Raw genomic sequence first — 23,948 nt, 5'->3', positions numbered from 1 at the left:
TAGATTACCCATAGGCTACTCATGGGCTACTCACAGGTTACTCATGGGCTACTCATAGGTTACCCATAGGCTACTCACAGGTTACTCATGGGCTACTCATAGGTTACTCACAGGCTACTCATGGGCTACTCATAGGTTACTCATGGGCTACTCATAGGTTACCCATAGGCTACTCACAGGCTACTCATAGGTTACTCATAGGTTACCCATAGGCTACTCATAGGTTACTCATGGGCTACTCACAGGTTACTCAGTGGCTACTCCTGGGTTACTCACAGGCTACTCATAGGTTACTCATGGGCTACTCACAGGTTACTCACAGGCTACTCATAGGTTACTCATGGGCTACTCAGAGGCTACTCATGGGCTACTCAGAGGCTACTGGAAGGGGGCGGTGGGGTGGAGATACTCACGTGAGAGCAGGGAGTGGGGTGGGGAGAGGGAGGGGAAGCCTGAGCGCTACTCAAGGGATACTCGGGGGATGCACCTACTCCGGGGATGCACCTACTCGGGGGATGCCCCGGGGTGGGAGGACTCTGGGTACGAGCCGTGAGTACACTGGAAGCGCTCTGGGCGTACTCCAGGTGTAACTGGAGACACCTGGGTTATACGGTTTACTCTGGGGATACTCCTTACGTATCTCCTACACGGAGGTACTTCAGGTTTACTCTTTATGCACTGGGTATAATCCTTAGACACCAGAGATACTCTGGACATGCTCCTCACGTACTCCAGGTCTACGGGCTAGAGACACGGAGATACTCTGGACATGCTCCTCACGTACTCCAGGTCTACGGGCTAGACACGTGGAGATATTCTGGACTTACTCCTCACATACTCCAGGTCTACAGGCTAGAGACATGGAGATACTCTGGACATACTCCTCACATACTCCGGGTCTACAGGCTAGAGACATGGAGATACTCTGGACATACTCCTCACGTACTCCAGGTCTACGGGCTAGAGACATGGAGATACTCTGGACATACTCCTCACATACTCCGGGTCTACGGGCTAGACACATGGAGATACTCTGGACATACTCCTCACATACTCCAGGTCTACGGGCTAGAGACATGGAGATACTCTGGACATACTCCTCACATACTCTGGGTCTACGGGCTAGAGACATGGAGATACTCTGGACATGCTCCTCACGTACTCCAGGTCTACAGGATAGAGACACGGAGATACTCTGGACATGCTCCTCACGTACTCCAGGTCTACAGGATAGACACATGGAGATACTCTGGACATGCTCCTCACGTACTCCAGGTCTACGGGCTAGAGACATGGAGATACTCTGGACATACTCCTCACATACTCCAGGTCTACAGGCTAGAGACATGGAGATACTCTGGACATGCTCCTCACATACTCCGGGTCTACGGGCTAGACACATGGAGATACTCTGGACTTACTCCTCACATACTCCAGGTCTACAGGATAGAGACATGGAGATACTCTGGACATGCTCCTCACGTACTCCAGGTCTACGGGCTAGAGACATGGAGATACTCTGGACATGCTCCTCACGTACTCCAGGTCTACGGGCTAGAGACATGGAGATACTCTGGACATACTCCTCACATACTCCAGGTCTACAGGCTAGAGACATGGAGATACTCTGGACATGCTCCTCACATACTCCGGGTCTACGGGCTAGACACATGGAGATACTCTGGACTTACTCCTCACATACTCCAGGTCTACAGGATAGAGACATGGAGATACTCTGGACATGCTCCTCACGTACTCCAGGTCTACGGGCTAGAGACATGGAGATACTCTGGACATGCTCCTCACGTACTCCAGGTCTACGGGCTAGACACGTGGAGATACTCTGGACATGCTCCTCACGTACTCCAGGTCTACAGGATAGAGACATGGAGATACTCTGGACATGCTCCTCACATACTCCGGGTCTACAGGCTAGAGACATGGAGATACTCTGGACATACTCCTCACATACTCCAGGTCTACGGGCTAGACACATGGAGATACTCTGGATTTACTCCTCACGTACTCCAGGTCTACGGGCTAGACACATGGAGATACTCTGGACTTACTCCTCACATACTCCAGGTCTACAGGCTAGACACGTGGAGATACTCAGGGTGCACTTTTAGAGACACCAGAGATACTCCAAGTATATCGCTTCGGCACTCGAGGGTCTACGCTGCAGCTACACTGGAGATCCTCCACACATACTCCTTAAAGACCCCCCTGTGCTCTCTAGACACGCCAGAGCTACTCCAGGTGGAACGTTCAGCGACACCCGAGATACTCCGGGTACGCTCCTCAGCCACCCTGGGCATATTCTGTAGATACACCAGAGCTACGCTGGGTACGCTCCTTAGACACTCTGGACACGCTCTTTAAGCACTCCGGAGATACTCTGGATATACTCCTTAGACACACTAAAGATACTCCAGGTATACTCCTTGGATCCACCAGAGACTCCAGATCCAGGCTACAGCTACACCAGAGATACTCCGGGCATCCTCATCACTTGCTCCTGCTCAGGGCTAAGAGGCCGCAGCCACGTCACCGATACTCTGGGGATACTCGTTACGCAGCCCCCGAGATCCTCTGGGCCCCCGAGATCCTCTGCACAGATCCACCAGCCTACACCAAGGATACTCCTTGCTTACTGCAGTGATACTGCTGGCAAAGACATCAAAGACACCAGAGATACTCCGGGCATACACCAGAAGTACTCCGGGGAAATAGCGTCCGTGCCCCGGGGATACTCCGGGCAAAGCCGTTACATGCAAGCAGGGACACCCCGTCCGTACATCAGCATTACTCCAGGCTTACTCATTACATGCACCAGGGATACTCAGAATATACTCCTTCCGCGCCCCCCAAATACTCCGGGTAGATGCATTACATACTCCAGAAGTAAGGTGGGACATAACAGGCACGTACTCCGGATTTACACGACAGATACGCAGCAGATACATCTTAGCGCAAAGCGACAGAGGCACCCGCCTGCTCCTCACGCACCCCAGAGCCCCTTGGCCGCCCTAAATCCGCGCCCCGCCTTCCTCCGAGCTTACTCCGAGGTTGCTCCGGGTTTACTCACACCCCAGAAAACCCCGCGGGGACCTTCCAGCAGCTGCCCCGCCGCCCCCCAATGCACCCCTTTCCCCCCTCCGGCCGCCAGAAAGCACACGCAGAGCAAGGATACACCGGGAGCCGGTTGGGAGGAGAACCCCACTTTAATGATTGAGAGCGCGGTACAGAGGTGCGAGGCGCTACACGGGGCGTCCGCGCCGGGCGCGCCGGCCCACCCGCCTCTTACCCTTGTGCAGGACGGCGTTCGCGGGCTTGTTGCCCGCCAGCGACTCCTTGGACAAGTGCTGGTGGCTCTCGGCCAGGCACTCGACCTCGGCGAAGCGGGTGTTGAGGGCCATGGCGGGGTGGCTGGGGTCCTGCGTCATGTTCAGGTAGGCGGCGCGACGGAGCTGCTCCTCGATCACCAGCGCCTGCTCCAGCAGCTGGGGAGAGGGGGAGAGAAGGGAGAGGGGTGGTGGAGGGGACCCAGGCGTCCGGGCACCCAACTCTGACATCACACGCCACCAAGGCCAAGGAAGGATCCAGACATCAGGACACCCAACTCTGACCTCGTGCATCGCTTTGACCCCAGAGAGGACGCAGGCGTCCGGGCACCCAACTCTGACCTCACCCATCACTAGAGCCCAGAGAGGACCCAGGCATCCGGGCACCCAACTCTGACATCACACGCCACCAAGGCCAAGGAAGGACCCAGATATCAGGACACCCAACTCTGACCTCGTGCATCGCTTTGACCCCAGAGAGGACGCAGGCGTCCGGGCACCCAACTCTGACCTCACCCATCGTTTACAGGACCCAGACGTCCGGGCACCCAGCTCTGACCTCACCATCACAGAATCACAGCATCACAGAATCGTATAGGTTGGAAAAGATCTTTGAGATCATCGAGTCCAACCATAAACCTAACACTGCCAACCACCACCGCACCGTGTCCCTCAGCACCTCATCCAAACGGCTTTTAGATACCTCCAGGGATGGCGACTCCACCACTTCCCTGGGCAGCATCTTCCAGTGCTGGACAACCCTTTGGGTGAAGTAAAATTTCCTAATATCCAGTCTAAACCTCCCCTGGCGCAACTTGAGGCCATTTCCTCTGGTCCTATCACTTGTTACCTGGGAGAAGAGACCGACCCCACCTCTCTACAACCTCCTCTCAGGTGGTTTTGGAGAGCGATGAGGTCTCCCCTCAGCCTCCTTTTCTCCAGGCTGAACAACCCCAGGTCCCTCAGCCGCTCCCCATCAGCCTTGTGCTCCAGACCCTTCCCCAGCTCCGTTGCCCTTCTCTGGACACGCTCCAGCCCCTCAAGGTCTCTCTTGTAGTGGGGGGCCCAACACTGAACACAGCGTTCGAGGTGCGGCCTCACCAGTGCCAAATACAGGGGCACGATCACTGCCCTAGTCCTGCTGGCCACGCTATTGCTGATACAAGCCAGGATGCCGTTGGCTTTCTTGGCCACCTGGGCACGCTGCTGGCTCATATTCAGCCGGCTGTCAACCAACACCCCCAGGTCCTTCCCCACCGGGCAGCTTTCCAGCCGCTCTTCCCCACGCCTGTAGCGCTGCATGGGGTTGCTGTGGCCCAAGTGCAGGACCTTGCACTTGGCCTTGTTAAACCTCACACAGTTGACCTCGGCCCATCCATCCAGCCTGTCCAGGTCCCTCTGCAGAGCAACGTCGCTACACCCCAGAGAGGACCCAGACATCCGGGCACCCAACTCTGACCTTATGCATCGCTTTGACCCCAGAGAGGACGCAGGTGTCCGGGCACCCAACTCTGACCTCACCATCACTAAAGCCCAGGGAGGACCCAGGCATCCGGGCACCCAACTCTGACCTCACCATCGCTAGAGCTCGGAGAGGACCCAGCTGTCCGGGCACCCAACTCTGACCTCACACCCCAACAAGGCCAAGGAAGGACCCAAGCGCCTGGGCACCCAACTCTGACCTCACCATCACTAAAGCCCAGAGAGGACCCAGACGTCCGGGCACCCAACTCTGACCTCACACCCCAACAAGGCCAAGGAAGGACCCAGGAGCCTGGGCACCCAACTCTGACCTCACCATCGCTACACCCCGGGGAGGACCCAGGCAACCAGGCACCCAACTCTGACCTCACCCATCGCTTTGACCCCAGAGAGGATCCAGGTGTCTGGGCACCCACCTATGACCTCAGACCCCAACAGTGCCCAGAGAGAACTCAGACGTCGGGGCACCCAACTCTGACCTCACCATTGCTACACCCCGGGGAGGACCCAGACATCCGGGCACCCAACTCTGACATCACCCATCACTAAAGCTCAGAGAGGACCCAGACGCCCGGGCACCCAACTCTGACCTCACACCCCAACAAGGCCAAGGAAGGACCCAAGCGCCTGGGCACCCAACTCTGACGTCACCCATTGCTTAGAGGACCCAGCTGTCCGGGCACCCAACTCTGACCTCACCCATCACTAAAGCCCAGAGAGGACCCGACGTCCGGGCACCCAACTCTGACGTCACCCATCACTAAAGCTCAGAGAGGACCCAGACGTCCGGGCACCCAACTCTGACCTCACACCCCAACAAGGCCAAGGAAGGACCCAGCTGTCCGGGCACCCACCTCTGACATCACCCATCACTGGAGCCCAGAGAGGACCCAACGTCCAGGCACCCAACTCTGCCGTCACCATCGCTTTGACCCCAGAGAGGACCCAGGCGTCCGGGCACCCAACGCTGGCCTGACCACCCACCCTCCCCCACCGCAAGCCTCTTGCACGAGGCCCCTCACTGGCCAAACCTCCCCCTCTCGTGCGCAGGCCACGTGCAAGCCCCACCCCCTTTCCACGGCCACCTCCCCCCTGCCTGGGCTCTTGTGCAAGAACCTCTTGTGCCCAGCCCCTCGTGCAAGCCCAACCCTCACGTGAGCCCAGCCCTCGCGTCAGCCCGGCCCTCGTGCGAGGCCCTTGTGCAAAAGCCTCGTGCGAGCGCCGCACTCACACGTACGCAGCCCTCGTGCGAGCCCCTCGCGCAAGCTCAGCCCCTCGTGCAAGCTCAGCCCCCGTGCGAGCACAGCCCTCGAGCATGCCCCTGGTGCAAGGGAGCAGACCCCCGGCGTGAAAGCCGCCCTCGTGCGAGGCCCTCGCACGAGGCCAACCTTAGCGCGAGATCCTCGTGCGAGATCCTCGTGCGAGCCCCTCGTGCGAGCTCCCGGTGCAAAAGCAGCCGCCGCGTGCCCTCCGCGCACCAGCGCCGCCCTGGCACGAGTCCCCCCCCCCCGGCGGGCGCCAGCCCCGTGCGAGCGCGACCCTCGTGCGAGCCCTCGTGCGCTCACCTTGAAGCGGCGTGCGAGGAACTTGTTCTTCATCTCGAGGAAGTTCCCCTTGGAGGCTTCGCCCTTGAAGGGTTCGTTGATGACCCCGAAGGCGCCGTCGTTCTGGATGTCCGTCCAGCGCGCGTAGCCGTGGCTGCGCGCTAAGGACCGTCACCGTGTCACCGTGTCACCGCGTCACCGTGTCACCGCGTCACCGCGTCACCCCGTCCCCAACATCCCCCTCACCCTCCCCACGTATCCAGCGCACGGAGCTGTGGCTGCGTGCTAAGGGCTGCCGCCGCCTCACCGCCGCCGTGTCACCGTCACCGCCGCCGTGTCACCATCACCGCATCACCGCGTCACCATCGCCGCATCACCGCGTCACCATCGCTGTCACCACGTCACCTTGTCCCCAGCATCCCCCAAGGTCATCGGTCGGTCATCGCACGTGGGGGCGTGGTGTCACATCACCATCATCACACCACATCATCGTCACCGCATCACCACCGCATCACCGTCACCGAGTCACCGCATCGCCAGCGCTGCGTCACCGCATCACCGTCACCGCGTCACCCTGTCCCCCAACGTCCCTCTCATCCCCCCCAGGTCATCCCCTGGCCGGCCTGTGGAGCTGTGGCTGCGTGCTAAGGACCATCACCGCATCACCGTCACCACGTCACCGTCACCACGTCACCGTCACCGCGTCACCCTGTCCCCAACGTCCCTTTCATCCCCCGCTGTCCAGCGCACGTAGTCGTGGCTGTGTGCTAAGGGCTGCCACCTTGTCACCACCGCTGCGTCACCACCACCGTGTCACCATCACCACGTCACCATGTCACCATCGCCACGTCACCTTGTCCCCAACATCCCCCTCGTCCTCCCCCAGGTCATCACCCAGCCAGCACACAGAGGCGCGGATGCACGTTAAGGACTGTCGCCACATCAGCGTCACCACCGCGTCACCGTCACCGCGTCACCACCACATCGCCGAGTCGCCACGTCACCGTCACCACGTCACCCTGTCCCCAACATTCCTCTCACCCCCCTCCACGTCATCCCCTGGCCAGTGCGCGGAGCAGTGATAAGGACCGTCACCGTGTCACTGTCACCGTGTCACCACCATGTCACCATCACTGCATCACCGTCACCACATCACCCTGTCCCCAGCGTCCCCTTCATCCTCCCCCCCCCGCCCCCCCCAGGTCATCTCCTGGCCAGCGCAAAGGCTCTGCGCTAAGGACTGTCACCATGTCACCGCGTCGCTGTGTCACCGTCACCGGATCACCAAAGTCACCCTCACCAGCGCACGGAGCTGTGGCTGTGAGGTAAGGAATGTCACCGTCACACTGCGTCACCACCACATCACCATCACCGCGTCACCGATGCCACATCACCCTGTCCCCAGCGTCCCCTTCATCCTCCCCCCCCCGCCCCCCCCAGGTCATCTCCTGGCCAGCGCAAAGGCTCTGCGCTAAGGACTGTCACCATGTCACCGCGTCGCTGTGTCACCGTCACCGGATCACCAAAGTCACCCTCACCAGCGCACGGAGCTGTGGCTGTGAGGTAAGGAATGTCACCGTCACACTGCGTCACCACCACATCACCATCACCGCGTCACCGATGCCACATCACCGCCACCACCACATCATCACCACGTCACCAGCATCGACGTCACCATCGCTGCGTCACCCTGTCCCCAACGTCCCCCTCACCCCCCCCCACACAGTCCCCTGTCCAGCACATGGACTGTCACCGTGTCACCATCTCAGTGTCACCGTGTCACCCTGTCCCCAACATCCCCCTTGTCCTCCCCAGGTCAACCCCTGCCCAGCCTGCGGAGCTGTGGCTGCGTGCCAAGGACCATCGCCACGTCACCGTCACCACGTCACCGTCACCACGTCACCCTGTCCCCAGCATCCCCCTCATTCCCCCCAGGTCGTCCCCCCGTCCAGCACACGGAGGGACTGTCACCGCGTCACCAATGCCACGTCACCGTCACTGCATCACCATCACCACATCACCGTGTAACCATCACCAGATCGCTATCACCGCGTCACCCTGTCCCCAACGTCCCTCTCATCCCCCCCCCCGCCCCGCTAAGGACCGTCACCGTGTCACTGCGTCACCACTGCTGTGTCACTGCCACGTCGCTGTCACCACATCGGCCTCACGGCATCACCCTGTTCCCCTTGTCCCCCGCCACGTCATCCCTGTTCAGCGCGCAGAGCCGTGCCCGTGCGCTAAGGACTGTCGCCGTGTCACCGTGTCACCGTCACCGGATCACCAAGGTTACCCTCACCCGCGCCCAGGTCACCCCCGCCAGCACATGGAGTCGTGGCTGCTCACTAAGGACTGCCACCAGGTCACCACGTCACCGCCTCGCCGTGTCCCCAACACCACCTCCTCCCCCTGAGGACCGTCCCCAGTGTCACCGTCACCGCTGGCCCCAACATCACCACTGGCCCCATGTCACCTGCCCCTGTGTCACCCCCACCCTGGTGTCACCCTCCTTGGTGCTGCTACTGCCACCAGCCCTGGGGAGGGTGACAGCAGCTGGGGGGGGGGGGGACCCGGCAGTGTCACGGGGGACACAGGCGTGCCACGAGGGGGACCTGCGCGTGCCACGGGGGACCCGGCAGTGCCACGGGGGGACACAGGCGTGCCACGAGGGGACCTGGGCGTGCCACGGGGGACACAGGCGTGCCACGAGGGGACCTGGGCGTGCCACGGGGGACCCGGGAGTGCCACGGGGGGACACAGGCGTGCCACAGGGGGATCCACGCGTGCCACGGGGGACCCGGGAGTGCCACGGGGGACGCAGGCGCTCCATGGGGGACCCGGGAGTGCCACGGGGGGACACAGGCGTGCCACGGGGGGATCCACGTGTGCCACGGGGGACACAGGCGTGCCACGGGGGGATCTACGCGTGCCACGGGGGACCCGGCAGTGCCACGGGGGGACACAGGCGTGCCACGAGGGGACCTGGGCATGCCACGGGGGACACAGGCGCTCCATGGGGGACCCGGGAGTGCCACGGGGGACGCAGGCGTGCCACGGGGGGACCTGGGCGTGCCACGGGGGACCCGGCAGTGCCACGGGGGACGCAGGCGCTCCATGGGGGACCCGGGAGTGCCACGGGGGGACACAGGCGTGCCACGGGGGGGATCCACGTGTGCCACGGGGGACCCGGGAGTGCCACGGGGGGACATAGGCGTGCCATGGGGGGACCCACACATGCCACGGGGGACCCAGGAGTGCCACAGGGGAACACAGGCGTGCCACGGGGGGATCCACGTGTGCCACGGGGGACCCGGGAATGCCACGGGGGGACCTGGGCGTGCCACGGGGGACTCAGGCGTGCCACGGGGGGATCTACGCGTGCCACGGGGGGACGCAGGCATGCCACGAGGGGACCTGGGCATGCCACGGGGGACGCAGGCGCTCCACAGGGGACCTGGGAGTGCCACGGGGGACACAGGCGCTCCACGGGGGACCTGGGAGTGCCACGGGGGGACACAGGCGTGCCATGGGGGGGACCCACGCATGCCACGAGGGACCCGGCAGTGCCACGGGGGGACCTGGGCGTGCCACGGGGGACACAGGTGCTCCACGGGGGACCCAGGAGTGCCACAAGGGGACACAGGCGTGCCATGGGGGGACCCAGGCGTGCCACGGGGGGACCCGGGAGTGCCACGGGGGGACACGGGCGTGCCACAAGGGACCCAGGCGTGCTGTGGGGAACCCGGGAGTGTCACGGGGGACCCGGGCATGCCACGGGGGGACACGGGCATGCTATGGGGGACCCAGGGTGCCACGAGGGACCCAGGCGTGCCGCGGGGGACCCGGGAGTGCCGCGGGGGGACCCCAGCGTGCCGGAAGGATACAGGACGATGCCGGCCAGCAGCCAGTAGTCGTGGCGCCGGTGCCAGATCTCATTGAGCTTCCCCGAGGAGATGGCGGCGCGCTCCTCGTTCTGCCACAGCGTGTGCAGCTCTGCGGAGTTGGGGGAGGGGAGGGGACGGGAGGGGGCGTCAGGTAAGCGGGAACCCTGGCCTGTCCCCTCCCCCGTCACCCCCCGTCCCCCACTCACCCGTGAAGCCGCCGTCGGCAATGTTGAACATGAAGCGCGGCTTCTCGGCCTTGTCATCCCGCCGGCCGTTGGCACGCGCGTCCAGCTTGGGGTCCTTCTCAGCCTTCACCTCCTCTGCGCGGGGGCGTGGGGGGGACACACACGCAGGGGGGTCAGCGCCGTGTTGCAACCCCCCTCTTGACCCCCCAAACCAGCCCCCCCCCCCCCCCCTCCTCCCAGCAAGCAGGAACATATTGGCAGCCATCAGCCATCAGTAGGCTTCAGAGTGAACGCGAGGCGATTAAGAGCCGAGCGCTCCAGGCGCGTCCCTTTGGTTAAGCCCCGCCCCCGGGTACCTCGTTTGGGGTCAGGGTCCCCCGGCCGCTCCCTGGGCTCCTCCTCGGGGGGTTTCTCGTCGCCCTTCTCTCCCCCGGGACCCTTCTCGGCCTCGGCGCCTGCAGGGGGGGACGGGGCTGCTCGGGCGCCTGGGTCCCCCGGGGGATTTCGGGGAGGACCCCAACGCCTGGGTCCCCTGGAAGGACGGGGTGGGTGGGGGGGCACCCGGGGCGGGGGGCTCACCTGCTCGCTCCTCGCGGGCCGGGGGCCCTTCGGCCTCGGGCTCCCGCTGGCCGGGTCCCTCCTCCTCCTCCCCCTTCCGCGGCCCTTCGGCCTCGCTGCCATCACCCGGGGAGGGTGGCACCTCGGGGACAGGAGGCTGTGGGGACAAGGAGGGGGCGGTGGCACCCCGGATGTGGGGGTTCCCCCGTCATGACATCCCCCCCCCCCCCCTCCCCGAAGTGACCAGGGGGGACATGGGGACAACGGTGGGGAGGGGACAGGGACGAGGAGAGAGGGGACAAGGACAGAGGGGGCAGGGAGGACAGGACTGGGGACAGGGACAGGATGGGACACGGGTCAGTGTGGAGGAAGAGGACAGAGAGGGGACAGGGACAAGGACAGGAGGGTGACGACAGCGTTGGGGACAGAGACAGGGTTGGGGACAAGGACGAGGATGGGGAAGAGGACAGGGCTGGGGGACGCGAGGGGGGACAGGGTTGGGACAGAGTTGGGGACAAGGAGGACATGACTGGGGACAGGGAGGACACGACTGGGGACAGGGTTGGGAACGGAGAGGACAAGGATGGGGACAGGGATGGGACAGAGTTGGGGACAAGAAGAGCATAACTGGGGACAGGGATGGGGACAGGGAGGACACGATTGGGGACAAGAAGAGCATAACTGGGGACAGGGATAGGGACAGGGAGGACAGGGTTGGGGACAGCCCTGTCACCCACCTCCGTCTCCATCTTCTCGGGGCCTTTGGGCTCCTTCTCGTCCCTGGTGTCACCGTCGTCCCTGTCCGGGGGTGGCCCTGGCCCGTCCCCACGCTCGCTGGGCGCCGGCGTGGCTGGGGACAGGGGACGTTAGGACAATGGGGACACCGGGTGTCCCCAGCACCCTGCCCCTGTGTCCCCCATGACCCTGTGTCCCCTGTGTCCCCCCCACATCCCCGTGCTTGTCCCCACATCCCCGTGTCCCCATGCTCTGTCCCCAGTGTCCTTGTCTCCTGTCCCCATTCCCTGTGCCGTCCCTCATGTCCCCGTGTCCCCACCCCCATCTCGTGCCCCCTTGTCCCCATCCCAATCCCATGTCCCCCGTCCCTGTCCCATGTCCCCCTTGTCCCCCATGTCCCCATCCCGACCCCCCACATCCCCATCCCGTGTCCCCCGTCCCTGTGTCCCCATCCTGTCCCCCATGTCCTGTGTCCCCACCCCCATCCCATCCCGTCCCCCATATCCTCCCTGTCCCTGTGTCCCTGTCCCTTGTCCCTCATGTCCCCCCATCCCATGTCCCCCGTCCCTGTGTCTTCATCCTGTCCCCCATGTCCCCATGTGCCTGTCCCCCATGTCCCCATGTCCCTGTCCACATCCCCTGTCCCCCATATTCCCCCTGTCCCCATGTCCCTGTCCCCAGCCCCTGTCCCCTCTGTCCCCATGTCCCTCTCCCCATCCCTCATGCCCCCCGTGTCCCCATCCCCATCCCATCCTGTCCCCCACATCCCTCCATCCCTGTGAGCCCATCTTGTCCCCCATGTCCCCCCTGTCCTCCTGTCCCCATCCCATCCCCCATATCCCCCCTGTCCCCTGGGTCCCCCCCCCATCCCCTGTCCCCATCCCGTCCCCCATATCCCCCCTGTCCCCTGGGTCCCCCCCCATCCCCTGTCCCCCTGTCCCCATCCTGTCCCCTGGGTCCTTCCCCATCCCCTGTCCTCATCCTGTCCCCCATAACCCCCTGTCCCCTAGGTCCCCCATAACCCCCCTGTCCCCATCCCATCCCCCATATCCCCCCCGTCCCCTGGGTCCCCCCCCATCCCCTGTCCCCATCCCATCCCCCATATCCCCCCCGTCCCCTGGGTCCCCCCCATCCCCTGTCCCCATCCTGTCCCCCACGTCCCCATGTCCCCCATCCCATATCCCCCCTGCCCGTATCTTCATCCTGTCCCCCACGTCCCCCCTGTCCCCATGTCCCCGCTCCGTGTCCCCGGTACCGGGAGTGGGGGGGCCGGGGCTGGGGGGGCCGCTCTGCTCGGGGCTGGGGGGACAGGTCTTGGCGGGGGAGGAGGCGCGGGACGAGCGCTTGGAGTCGGCGCTGGGCTCCGGGGCCAGCTCGGGAAGGCTCCAGCGCCCGTTGATGTGCTCGAACTCCTGCACCTGCGGGGGGGCCCAGGTGTTTGGGGGGGCCCAGGCATTGGGGGGGGGACCCCAGGTGTTTGGGGGGGCCCAGGTGTCCGGGGGGGGGGGGCCCAGGTGTTTGGGGGGGCCCAGGCATCGGGGGGGGGGGGCCCAGGCGTCCGGGGGCCCAGGCGTCCGGGGGGGCCCAGGTGTCTGGGGGAGCGCAGGCATCGGGGGGGGCCCAGGCACTGGGGGGTGACCCAGACATACAGGGGGGACCCAGGTGTCTGGGGGACCCGGTCACCCCAGAGGGGACCCAGGCACCCGCCGGGGAGACCCAGGCACCCCGGGGGGGGACCCAGGCACCCCGGGGGGGACCTAGCCACCCTAGAGGGGACCCAGGCACCCCGGGGGGGGACCCAGGCACCCTAGAGGGGACCCAGTCACCCCGGGGGGGGACCCAGGTGCCTGGGGGGCACCCGGTCACCCCAGAGGGGACCCAGGCACCCCGGGGGGGGGGAACCCAGGCACCCAGAGGGGGACCTAGCCACCCTAGAGGGGACCCGGTCACCCCAGAGGGGACCCAGGCACCCCGGGGGGGGGACCTAGCCACCCTAGAGGGGACCCGGTCACCCCGGGGGGGGACCCAGGTGCCTGGGGGGCACCCGGTCACCCCAGAGGGGACCCAGCCACCCAGGGGGGGACCCAGGTGTCAGGGGGACCCGGTCACCCCAGAGGGGACCCAGGCACCCGGGGGGGGACCCAGGCACCCTGGGGGGGGACCCAGGTGTCCGGGGGACCCGGTCAGCCCAGGGGGGACCCAGGCACCCGGGGGGGGACCTAGCCACCCTAGAGAGGACCCGGTCACCCCGGGGGGTACCCAAGTGTCTGGGGGACCCGGTCAGCCCAGGGGGGACCCAGTCACCCCGGGGGGGGACCCAGGTGTCCCTGGGGCACCCGGTCACCCCAGAGGGGACCCAGTCACCCGGGGGGGGGACCCAGGCGGCGGGGGCGGGGGGCCCGTACCTTCTTCTTGACGAGGGACATGACGCCGATGCGGGTCAGCACCTGCTGCCGCGAGAGCCCCTCCCGGGGGACCCCGTCCGCGAAGGTCTCGGAGCCGTCGGCCCCCGGCTCGCACAGGTGACGCATGAAGAGGGACACGTAGGCCCTGGGGGACACGCTCAGGGCCACCATCTGCCGCTGCCCCTCCCCCCGGCCCCTCCAGGGGCCCTTGTCCCCAGAGAGCCCCTCCCCAGGGGCCCCGTCCCCAAGGTCCCTGTCCCCAGGGTCCCTTGTCCCCACAGACCCCCTCCCCAGGGTCCCTGTCCCCAGGGTCCCTTGTCCCCACAGACCCCCTCCCCAGGGTCCCTGTCCCCAGGGTCCCTTGTCCCCAGAGAGCCCCTCCCCAGGGTCCCCACCCCTAAGGTCCCTGTCCCCAGGGTCCCTTGTCCCCATAGACCCCCTCCCCAGGGTCCCTGTCCCCAGGGTCCCTTGTCCCCATAGACCTCATCCCCAGGGTCCCTTGTCCCCACAGACCCCATTCTCAGGGTCCCCACCCCTAAGGTCCCTGTCCCCAGGGTCCCTTGTCCCCATAGACCCTCTCCCCAGGGTCCCTGTCCCCAGGGTCCCTTGTCCCCATAGACCTCATCCCCAGGGTCCCTTGTCCCCACAGACCCCATTCTCAGGGTCCCCACCCCTAAGGTCCCTGTCCCCAGGGTCCCTTGTCCCCATAGAACCCCTCCCCAGGGTCCCTGTCCCCAGGGTCCCTTGTCCCTGTCATCAAGGTCTTGTCCCGACAGTCCCTGTCCACAGGGTCCCTTGTCCCCATAGACCCCGTCCCCAGGGTCCCTGTCCCCAGGGTCCCTTGTCCCCATAGACCTCATCCCCAGGGTCCCTTGTCCCCACAGACCCCATTCTCACGGTCCCCACCCCCAAGGTCCCTGTCCCCACGGTCCCTTGTCCCCATAGACCCTGTCCCCAGGGTCCCTGTCCCCAGGGTCCCTTGTCCCTGTCATCAAGGTCTTGTCCTGATAGTCCCTGTCCCCAGAGTCCCTTGTCCCCACAGACCCCATTCTCAGGGTCCCCACCCCCAAGGTCCCTGTCCCCAGGGTCCCTTGTCCCTGTCATCAAAGTCTTGTCCTGATAGTCCCTGTCCCCAGGGTCCCTTGTCCCCATAGACCCTCTCCCCAGGGTCCCTGTCCCCAGCGTCCCTTGTCCCCACAGACCCCCTCCCCAGGGTCCCTGTCCCCAGCGTCCCTTGTCCCCATAGACCCCCTCCCCAGGCTCCCTGTCCCCAGTGTCCCTTGTCCCTGTCATCAAGGTCTCATCCCGATAGTCCCTGTCCCCAGAGTCCCTTGTCCCCACAGACCCCATTCTCAGGGTCCCCACCCCTAAGGTCCCTGTCCCCAGGGTCCCTTGTCCCCATAGAACCCCTCCCCAGGGTCCCTGTCCCCAGGCTCCACTGTCCCCACAGACCCCGTCCCCCTGGTCCCTTGTCCCTGTCCTCAAGGTCATCCCCTCAGACCCCATTCTCAGGGTCCCTGTCCCCATCCCCAGGGTGCCTGTCCCTAGGGTCCCTTGACCCCATAGACGCTGTCCCCAGGGTCCCTTGTCCCCATAGTCCCCCTCCACAGAGTCCCTGTCCCACGTGTCCCTTGTCTCCAGAGCTCCTGTCCCCAGTGTCCCCTGTCCCCATGCTCAGGATCCCTGTCCCCATAGTCCCTGTCCCCACAGTCCCCATCCCTGGGTCTCTGTCCCCGTCCTCTGGGGTCTCTATGGCTGTCCCTGTCCCCAGCGTCCCCATCTCCAGGGGCCCTGTCCTTATCGCCAAGGTCCCCAACTGTCCCCAACATCCCTGACCCCAGTGTCCCCAGCATCCCTGACGGCCCCGGTGTCCCCGCGCCATCAGCCTGTCCCCTCATCACAGCGCCCGTCCCGAGTTGTGCCAGCTCTGGCCGGGTCCTGCCACCGCTCTGGCGTCCCCTGGGCCAGACCCGGCCCCCCGAGGGGACATGGGGACCACGGGGGTGACTCTGTGTCGGGGTGAGGGGGACACGGGCTCGTCCGGTCCCCAGGAAAACCGACAGCGATGGCGCTCGGCTGAGTAAGGGCTCATCACGCGGCACGGGGACACGGGACGATGGGGGGGCACGGGGACACTGGGACACGGGGGGACACAGAGGGACACGAGATAATGGGGACACAGGAAGATGGGGACACAGGGGGACAAGGGACAATGGGGACCTGGGGGGACGTGAGAAGATGGGGACACAGAGGGACATGGGGACACAGAAGGACAAGGGACAATGGGGACATGGGGGGACGTGAGAAGATGGGGACACACAGGGACAAGGGACAATGGGGACATGGGGGGACGTGAGAAGATGGGGACACAGAGGGACACGGGGACACAGAAGGACAAGGGACAATGGGGACATGGGGGGACGTGAGAAGATGGGGACACACAGGGACACGGGGACACAGAAGGACAAGGGACAAAGGGGACATGGGGGGACGTGAGAAGATGGGGACACACAGGGACACGGGGACACAGAAGGACAAGGGACGATGGGGACATGGGGGGACATGAGAAGATGGGGACACACAGGGACAAGGGACAATGGGGACATGGGGGGACGTGAGAAGATGGGGACACAGAGGGACACGGGGACACAGAAGGACAAGGGACAATGGGGACATGGGGGGACGTGAGAAGATGGGGACACACAGGGACACGGGGACACAGAAGGACAAGGGACGATGGGGACATGGGGGGACATGAGAAGATGGGGACACACAGGGACACGGGGACACAGAAGGACAAGGGACAATGGGGACATGGGGGGACGTGAGAAGATGGGGACACACAGGGACACGGGGACACAGAAGGACAAGGGACAATGGGGACATGGGGGGACGTGAGAAGATGGGGACACGCAGGGACAAGGGGACACAGAAGGACAAGGGACAATGGGGACATGGTGGGACATGAGAAGGTGGGGACACGCAGGGACGGGGGGGACAGAGTGACATGGGACGATGGGGATGCGCAGGGACATGGGGACACAGAGGGACATGGGGGGGCACAGAAGGACACGGGAAGGTGGGGACACACAGGGAGATGGGGGGACACGGGGACATAAGGACATGGTGACAAACATAGGGACACGGGGATGCACATGGGGACATGTGGACATGCGGGGACATAAGGACATGGGGACACTATGAGCATGTGGGGGGACATAGGGGGACACGGGACAATAAAGCATGGGGACATATATGGGGACACAGGGGACACGAGGACATGGGGACATGGGGGACTCACATGGGGACATAAGGACATGGGGACATGGGGGAGGACATGGGGACAAAAGGATACAGGGACACACGTGGGGACATGGGGGACACATGCGGACATGGGGGACACATATGGGGACAAAGACATGGGGACATGAGTGATTTGGGGACATGGGGACAACATGAGGACATGGGGACACACATGGGGACATGGGGGGACATGAGGACAAAAGGATACAGGGACACACGTGGGGACATGGGGGACACATGGGGACATGGGGGCACATGGGGACAAAGACAGGGGGACATGGGTGACGTGGGGACATGGGGACAACATGAGGACATGGGGACACACAGGGGGACATGGGGGACACATGGGGACAAAGACACGGGGTCATGGGTGACATGGGGACATGGGGACAACATGAGGACATGGGGACACACATGGGGACATGGGGGGACATGAGGACAAAAGGATACAGGGACACACGTGGGGACATGGGGGACACATGGGGACAAAGACAGGGGGACATGGGTGACGTGGGGACATGGGGACAACATGAGGACATGGGGACACACATGGGGACATGGGGGACACATGGGGACATGGGGGACACATGGGGACAAAGACATGGGGACATGGGTGACGTGGGGACATGGGGACAACATGAGGACATGGGGACACATGGGGACACATGGGGACATGGGGACATGCACATGAGAACAAAGACACGGGGACATGGGTGACGTGGGGACAACACGAGGACACGAGGACGTGGGGGACACAAGAACACGGGGGGACACACGGGCGCCCCACCACCCTGCCCCACTGTGCCGGTGCCACCACCTGTCCCCAGTGCCACCGCCTGTCCCTGGTGCCACCGCCTGTCCCTGATCCCACTGCCTGTCCCCAGTGTCACCGCCTGTCCCTGGTGCCACCGCCTGTCCCTGATCCCACTGCCTGTCCCCAGTGCCGTCACCTGTCCCTGGTGCCACTGCCTATCCCCGGTGTCACCACCTGTCCCCAGTGCCACCGCCTGTCCCTGGTGCCACTGCCTGTCCCCAGCACCATCACCTGTCCCCGGTGCCACCGCCTGTCCCTAACACCACCGCCTGTCCCTAACACCACTGCCTGTCCCCGGTGCCACCGCCTATCCCCGGTGTCACCGCCTGTCCCCGGTGCCACCACCTATCCCCAGTGCCAACTGCCTGTCCGCCGTGCCACCACCTGTCCCTGACGCCAGCACCTGTCCCCGATGTCACCGCCTGTCCCCAGCACCACCACCTGTCCCCGATGCCACCACCTGTCCCCAACACTACCACCTGTCCCCAGTGCCACCACCTGTCCCCAACACTACTGCCTGTCCTGGTGCCGCTGCCTGTCCCTGGTGTCACCGCCTGTCCCCAGCGCCAGCTGCCTGTCCCTGCTGCCACCACCTGTCCCCAACACCACCACCTGTCCCCGGTGCCACCGCCTGTCCCCGGTGTCACCGCCTGTTGCCAGTGCCACCACCTGTCCCCAGCATCAACTGCCTGTCCCTGCTGCCACCACCTGTCCCCAGTGCCACCGCCTGTCCCCGACACCACTGCCTGTCCCTGCTGCCACCGCCTGTCCCCAGTGCCACCTGTCCCCGACACCACTGCCTGTCCCTGCTGCCACCACCTGTCCCCAGTGCCACCGCCTGTCCCTGACACCACCGCCTGTCCCCAGTGCCACTACCTGTCCCCAACACCACTGCCTGTCCCTGCTGCCACTGCCTGTCCCCAGTGCCACCGCCTGTCCCCGGTGCCACCACCTGTCCCCGACACACTGCCTGTCTCTGCTGCCACCACCTGTCCCCAGTGCCACCGCCTGTCCCCGACACCACCACCTGTCCCCAACACACTGCCTGTCCCCAGTGCCACCACCTGTCCCTGACACCACCGCCTGTCCCCAGTGCCACCACTTGTCCCCAGTGCCACCGCCTGTCCCCAGTGCCACTGCCTGTCCCTGCTGCCACCACTTGTCCCCAGTGCCACCGCCTGTCCCTGACACCACCGCCTGTCCCCAATGCCACTGCCTGTCCCCAACACCACTGCCTGTCCCCAGTGCCACCGCCTGTCCCCGGTGCCACCGCCTGTCTCTGCTGCCACCGCCTGTCCCCGGTGCCACCGCCTGTCCCCAGCGCCAACCGCCTGTCTCCCACGCCGCCGCCCGTCCCCGATGTCACCGCCCGTCCCCGATGTCACCTACTTGAACTCCTTCTCGGTCTTGCCGCGCAGGTCGCGGACGAGCCACTGGGAGGTGAAGGCGTCCTGGGGGGGCATCCCCCACCGCATCACCGCGTTCAGGAAGGCCTTGCGCTGCCGCGTGTTGAAGCCCAGCACCTGGGGGCACGGGTGGGTGGGCGTCACCGGTGGGTGGGCGTCACCGGTGGGTGGGTGGGGGGAGCCAGGGGTCTGGGGGGGGCACGGGTGGGTGGGTGCCATGGGTGTCGGGGGTGTCACGGGTGGGTGGGGGGACCCAGGGGTCCAGGGGGTCACAGGTGGGTGGGTGTCATGGGTGTCCAGCGGGTCATGGGTGGGTGGGGGAACCCAGGGGTCTGGGGGGGGCACGGGTGGGTGGGTGCCATGGGTGTCTGGGGGGTCACAGGTGGGTGGGGGGAGCCAGGGGTCTGGGGGGGGCATGGGGGGGTGGGTGCCATGGGTGTCTGGGGGGTCACGGGTGGGTGGGGGGACCCAGGGGTCCAGGGGGTCACAGGTGGGTGGGTGTCATGGGTGTCTGGCGGGGTCATGGGTGGGTGGGGGGACCCAGGGGTCTGGGGGGGGCACGGGTGGGTGGGGGAAACCAGGTGTCTGGGGGGGTCATGGGTGGGGGGGGGACCCAGGGGTCTGGGGGGGGCACGGGTGGGTGGGTGTCATGGGTGTCTGGGAGGTCACGGGTGGGTGGGGGGACCCAGGGGTCTGGGGGAGTCACAGGTGGGTGGGTGCCATGGGTGTTCAGGGGTCACAGGTGGGTGGGGGAACCCAGGTGTCCAGGGGGACACGGGTGGGTGGGTGTCATGGGTGTCTGGGGGGTCACGGGTGGGTGGGGGGACCCAGGGGTCTGAGGGGGTCACAGGTGGGTGGGTGCCATGGGTGTTCAGGGGTCACAGGTGGGTGGGTGTCATGGGTGTCTGGGGGATCACGGGTGGGTGGGGGGTCCCAGGGGTCTGGGGGGGCACAGGTGGGTGGGTGTCATGGGTGTCTGGGGGGTCACGGGTGGGTGGGGGGACCCAGGGGTCTGGGGGGGTCACGGGTGGGGGGGGGGACCCAGGGGTCTGGGGGGGGTCACGGGTGGGTGGGTGCCATGGGTGTCTGGGGGGTCACGGGTGGGTGGAGGGACCCAGGGGTCTGGGGGGGGTCATGGGTGGGTGGGTGCCATGGGTGTCTGGGGGGTCACGGGTGGGTGGGGGGACCCAGGGGTCTGGGGGGGGTCACGGGTGGGTGGGTGCCATGGGTGTCTGGGGGGTCATGGGTGGGTGGGGGAAACCAGGTGTCTGGGGGGGGTCATGGGGCTCCAGGGGGGCACGGGTGGGTGGGTGCCATGGGTGTTCAGGGGTCACAGGTGGGTGGGTGCCATGGGTGTTCAGGGGTCACAGGTGGGTGGGTGCCATGGGTGTCTGGGGGGTCACAGGTGGGTGGGAGGACCCAGGGGTCTGGGGGGGCACAGGTGGGTGGGTGTCATGGGTGTCTGGGGGGTCACGGGTGGGTGGGGGGACCCAGGGGTCTGAGGGGGTCACGGGTGGGGGGGGGGGACCCAGGGGTCTGGGGGGGGTCACGGGTGGGTGGGTGCCATGGGTGTCTGGGGGGTCACGGGTGGGTGGGGGGACCCAGGGGTCTGGGGGGGGTCACGGGTGGGTGGGTGCCATGGGTGTCTGGGGGGTCACGGGTGGGTGGGGGAAACCAGGTGTCTGGGGGGGGTCATGGGGCTCCAGGGGGGCACGGGTGGGTGGGTGTCATGGCTGTCTGGGGGGTCACGGGTGGGTGGGGGGACCAAGGGATCTGGGGGGGTCAGGGGTGGGTGGGCGTCCTGGGTGTCCAGAGGTCACAGGTGGGTGGGGGGACCCAGGGCTCTAGGGGGTCATGGGTGGGTGGGTGTCATGGGTGTCTGGGGGGTCACAGGATCCAGGTGTCTGAGGGGGGGGGTGTCATGGGTGGGTGGGTGTCATGGGTGGGTGGGGGGAACCCAGGGGTCTCATGGGTGGGCGGGCGTCCTGGGTGTCCAGGGGGGTCACGGGCAGGTGGGGGGACCCCGGTGTCTGGGGGGGACATGGGGGGGGGGACGACGATGACGATGACACAGGTGGTGGGACACACACACATGGGTGTGCAGGGGGACGCAGGTGTCCCGGGGACTGGGGTGTTCATCAGGGGGACGTGGGTGGGGGGCGTGGGGGGGACACGGGCGTCCAGGGGGGACCCAGGGGTCCGGGGGTGACACCGCTGTTGGGGGGACCCAGGCGTCCGGGCACCTCGTGTCCCCGAACGAGGGGACCCAAGCGTCCAGGTGCCCCCTGACCCCTCCACATTGGGGACCCCAGGCGTCCGGGTGTCCTTGGGGTGTCCTTGGGGACCTTGGTAGCCCAGCACCCCCCCGCAGTGGACCCCGGCATCCGGGTGCCCCCCCCCCCCCCGGCACCCTGGGGTCCTCACCTCGATGTTGCCGCCCACCCGGGCCAGCAGCGGGGGCAGGGGTTTGTCCTTCTCGTTCCGCAGCTGCCGCTTGGACTGACGCCGGCCTGGGGGGGGGGGGGGGGGGGGTCAGCACCCACTCCTGGCACCCTGACCCCCACCCCGGGGCACCCTGAGCACCCCACAGCACCCTGACCCCCCTTGGGGTTACCCTCACCCCCTCCACAGCACCCTGACCCTCCCCAGGGCACCCTGATGCCCCTCAAGGCACTGCGACCCCCCCTGGGGCACCCCTGACCCCCCCACAGCACCCTGACCCCCCCTGGGGCACCCTGACCCCCCCACAGCACCCTGACCCCCCTTGGGGCACCCTGATGCCCCTCAAGGCACCCTGACCCCCCCTGGGGCACCCTCACCCTCCCCAGGGCACCCTGATGCCCCTCAAGGCACCATGCACCCCCCCCTCCTTGGGGCACCCTGACCCCCCCCCCCAGCACCCTGACCCTCCCAGGGGCACCCTGACCACCCCCAGGGCACCCCAATACCCCTCTAAGGTACCGGCCCCCCCCCTTGGGGCACCCTGACCCCCCCCCAGCACCCTAACCCCCTCTTGGGGCACCCTGACCCTCCCCAGGGCACCCCAATGCCCCTCAGGGCACCCAAACCCCCCACCCTGGGGCATCTTGACCCCCCCCCAGGGCACCCCAACCTCCTCCCCAGGGCACCCTGACCCCCACCCCTGGGTGCCCCCACCCCCCAGGAGCCCCTGTGCCACCCAGGACCACCCCCCCCCCCAATTCCCCCAGTGCAACCCCAGACCCCTCCCCAGAGGGGGGGGGACTCGGGGGGGGGGGACACGAGGGGACACAGAGGTGACACAGCGGGTCAGAGAGAGGACACGGGGGGACACGGGGGGACACAGAGGTGACACAGCGGGTCAGAGGGGGGACACAGGGGGACACGAGGGGACACAGGGGGACACAGAGGTGACACAGTGGGTCAGAGAGAGGACACGGGGGGACACGGGGGGACACGGGGGGACACAGGGGGACACAGAGGTGACACAGTGGGTCAGAGAGAGGACACGGGGGGACACGGGGGGACACGGGGGGACACGGGGGGACACAGAGGTGACACAGTGGGTCAGAGAGAGGACACGGGGGGACACGGGGGGACACACAGGGGGACACAGAGGTGACACAGTGGGTCAGAGAGAGGACACGGGGGGACACGGGGGACACACAGGGGGACACAGAGGTGACACAGCGGGTCAGAGGGGGGACACGGGGGGACACGGGGGGGACACAGGGGGACACAGAGGTGACACAGTGGGTCAGAGAGAGGACACGGGGGGACACGGGGGGACACGGGGGGACACAGTGGGTCAGAGAGAGGACACGGGGGGACACGGGGGGACACAGAGGTGACACAGTGGGTCAGAGAGAGGACACGGGGGGACACGGGGGGACACGGGGGACACACAGGGGGACACAGAGGTGACACAGTGGGTCAGAGAGAGGACACGGGGGGACACGGGGGGACACAGGGGGACACAGGGGGTCAGAGAGAGGACACGGGGGACACACGGGGGGACACAGGAGGACAGAGAGGGGACACAGGGGGACATGGAGGGGACACAAAGGGGACACACAGGGGACATGGAAGAACATGAGGGGACGTGGGGGACATGAGGGGATGTGGAGGGACATGAGGGGACACAAAGGGGACATGAGAGGACACGGGTGAGAGAGGGGACGTGGGGGACATGAGGGGACACGTGTGGGAACAGAGGGGACACTGGAGGAGATGGAAGGACATGAGGGGACATGGGGGGACACGAAGGGGACACAGGAGACGGGGGGACAGAGGGGACATGGGGCACTTG

At 65.8% G+C, this 23,948-nt stretch overlaps 1 protein-coding gene and 1 long non-coding RNA gene across 3 annotated transcripts in view; both read right to left on the bottom strand.

Moving 5' to 3' along the window:
• CHD3 (chromodomain helicase DNA binding protein 3) overlaps window positions 1–23,948 on the bottom strand; it is a 91,417-nt gene that overhangs the window by 2,703 nt on the left and 64,766 nt on the right. For both annotated transcript variants that reach the window (XM_075489314.1, XM_075489315.1), the window contains 11 exons: window positions 22,085–22,170; window positions 19,644–19,777; window positions 14,138–14,282; window positions 12,988–13,150; window positions 11,735–11,847; window positions 11,019–11,154; window positions 10,796–10,894; window positions 10,461–10,574; window positions 10,255–10,363; window positions 6,392–6,524; window positions 3,308–3,503 (listed from right to left, as the gene is read on the bottom strand). In XM_075489314.1, coding sequence (XP_075345429.1) covers window positions 3,308–3,503; window positions 6,392–6,524; window positions 10,255–10,363; window positions 10,461–10,574; window positions 10,796–10,894; window positions 11,019–11,154; window positions 11,735–11,847; window positions 12,988–13,150; window positions 14,138–14,282; window positions 19,644–19,777; window positions 22,085–22,170 — 1,428 coding nt within the window. The remainder of the gene's footprint in view (window positions 1–3,307; window positions 3,504–6,391; window positions 6,525–10,254; window positions 10,364–10,460; window positions 10,575–10,795; window positions 10,895–11,018; window positions 11,155–11,734; window positions 11,848–12,987; window positions 13,151–14,137; window positions 14,283–19,643; window positions 19,778–22,084; window positions 22,171–23,948) is intronic.
• Window positions 4,757–5,719, bottom strand: LOC142403148 (uncharacterized). The gene is made up of 3 exons (XR_012773615.1): window positions 5,632–5,719; window positions 5,250–5,520; window positions 4,757–5,137 (listed from the first exon to the last, which is right to left on the bottom strand). It is a non-coding gene; the product is annotated as an uncharacterized LOC142403148 (long non-coding RNA).

The sequence above is a fragment of the Mycteria americana genome, unplaced genomic scaffold, assembly GCF_035582795.1.
Source record: "Mycteria americana isolate JAX WOST 10 ecotype Jacksonville Zoo and Gardens unplaced genomic scaffold, USCA_MyAme_1.0 Scaffold_124, whole genome shotgun sequence".
NCBI classification, from domain to species: domain Eukaryota; kingdom Metazoa; phylum Chordata; class Aves; order Ciconiiformes; family Ciconiidae; genus Mycteria; species Mycteria americana.
The sequence above is the reverse complement of the archived record's forward strand: the minus strand, read 5'-3'. Positions and strand labels throughout refer to the sequence as shown.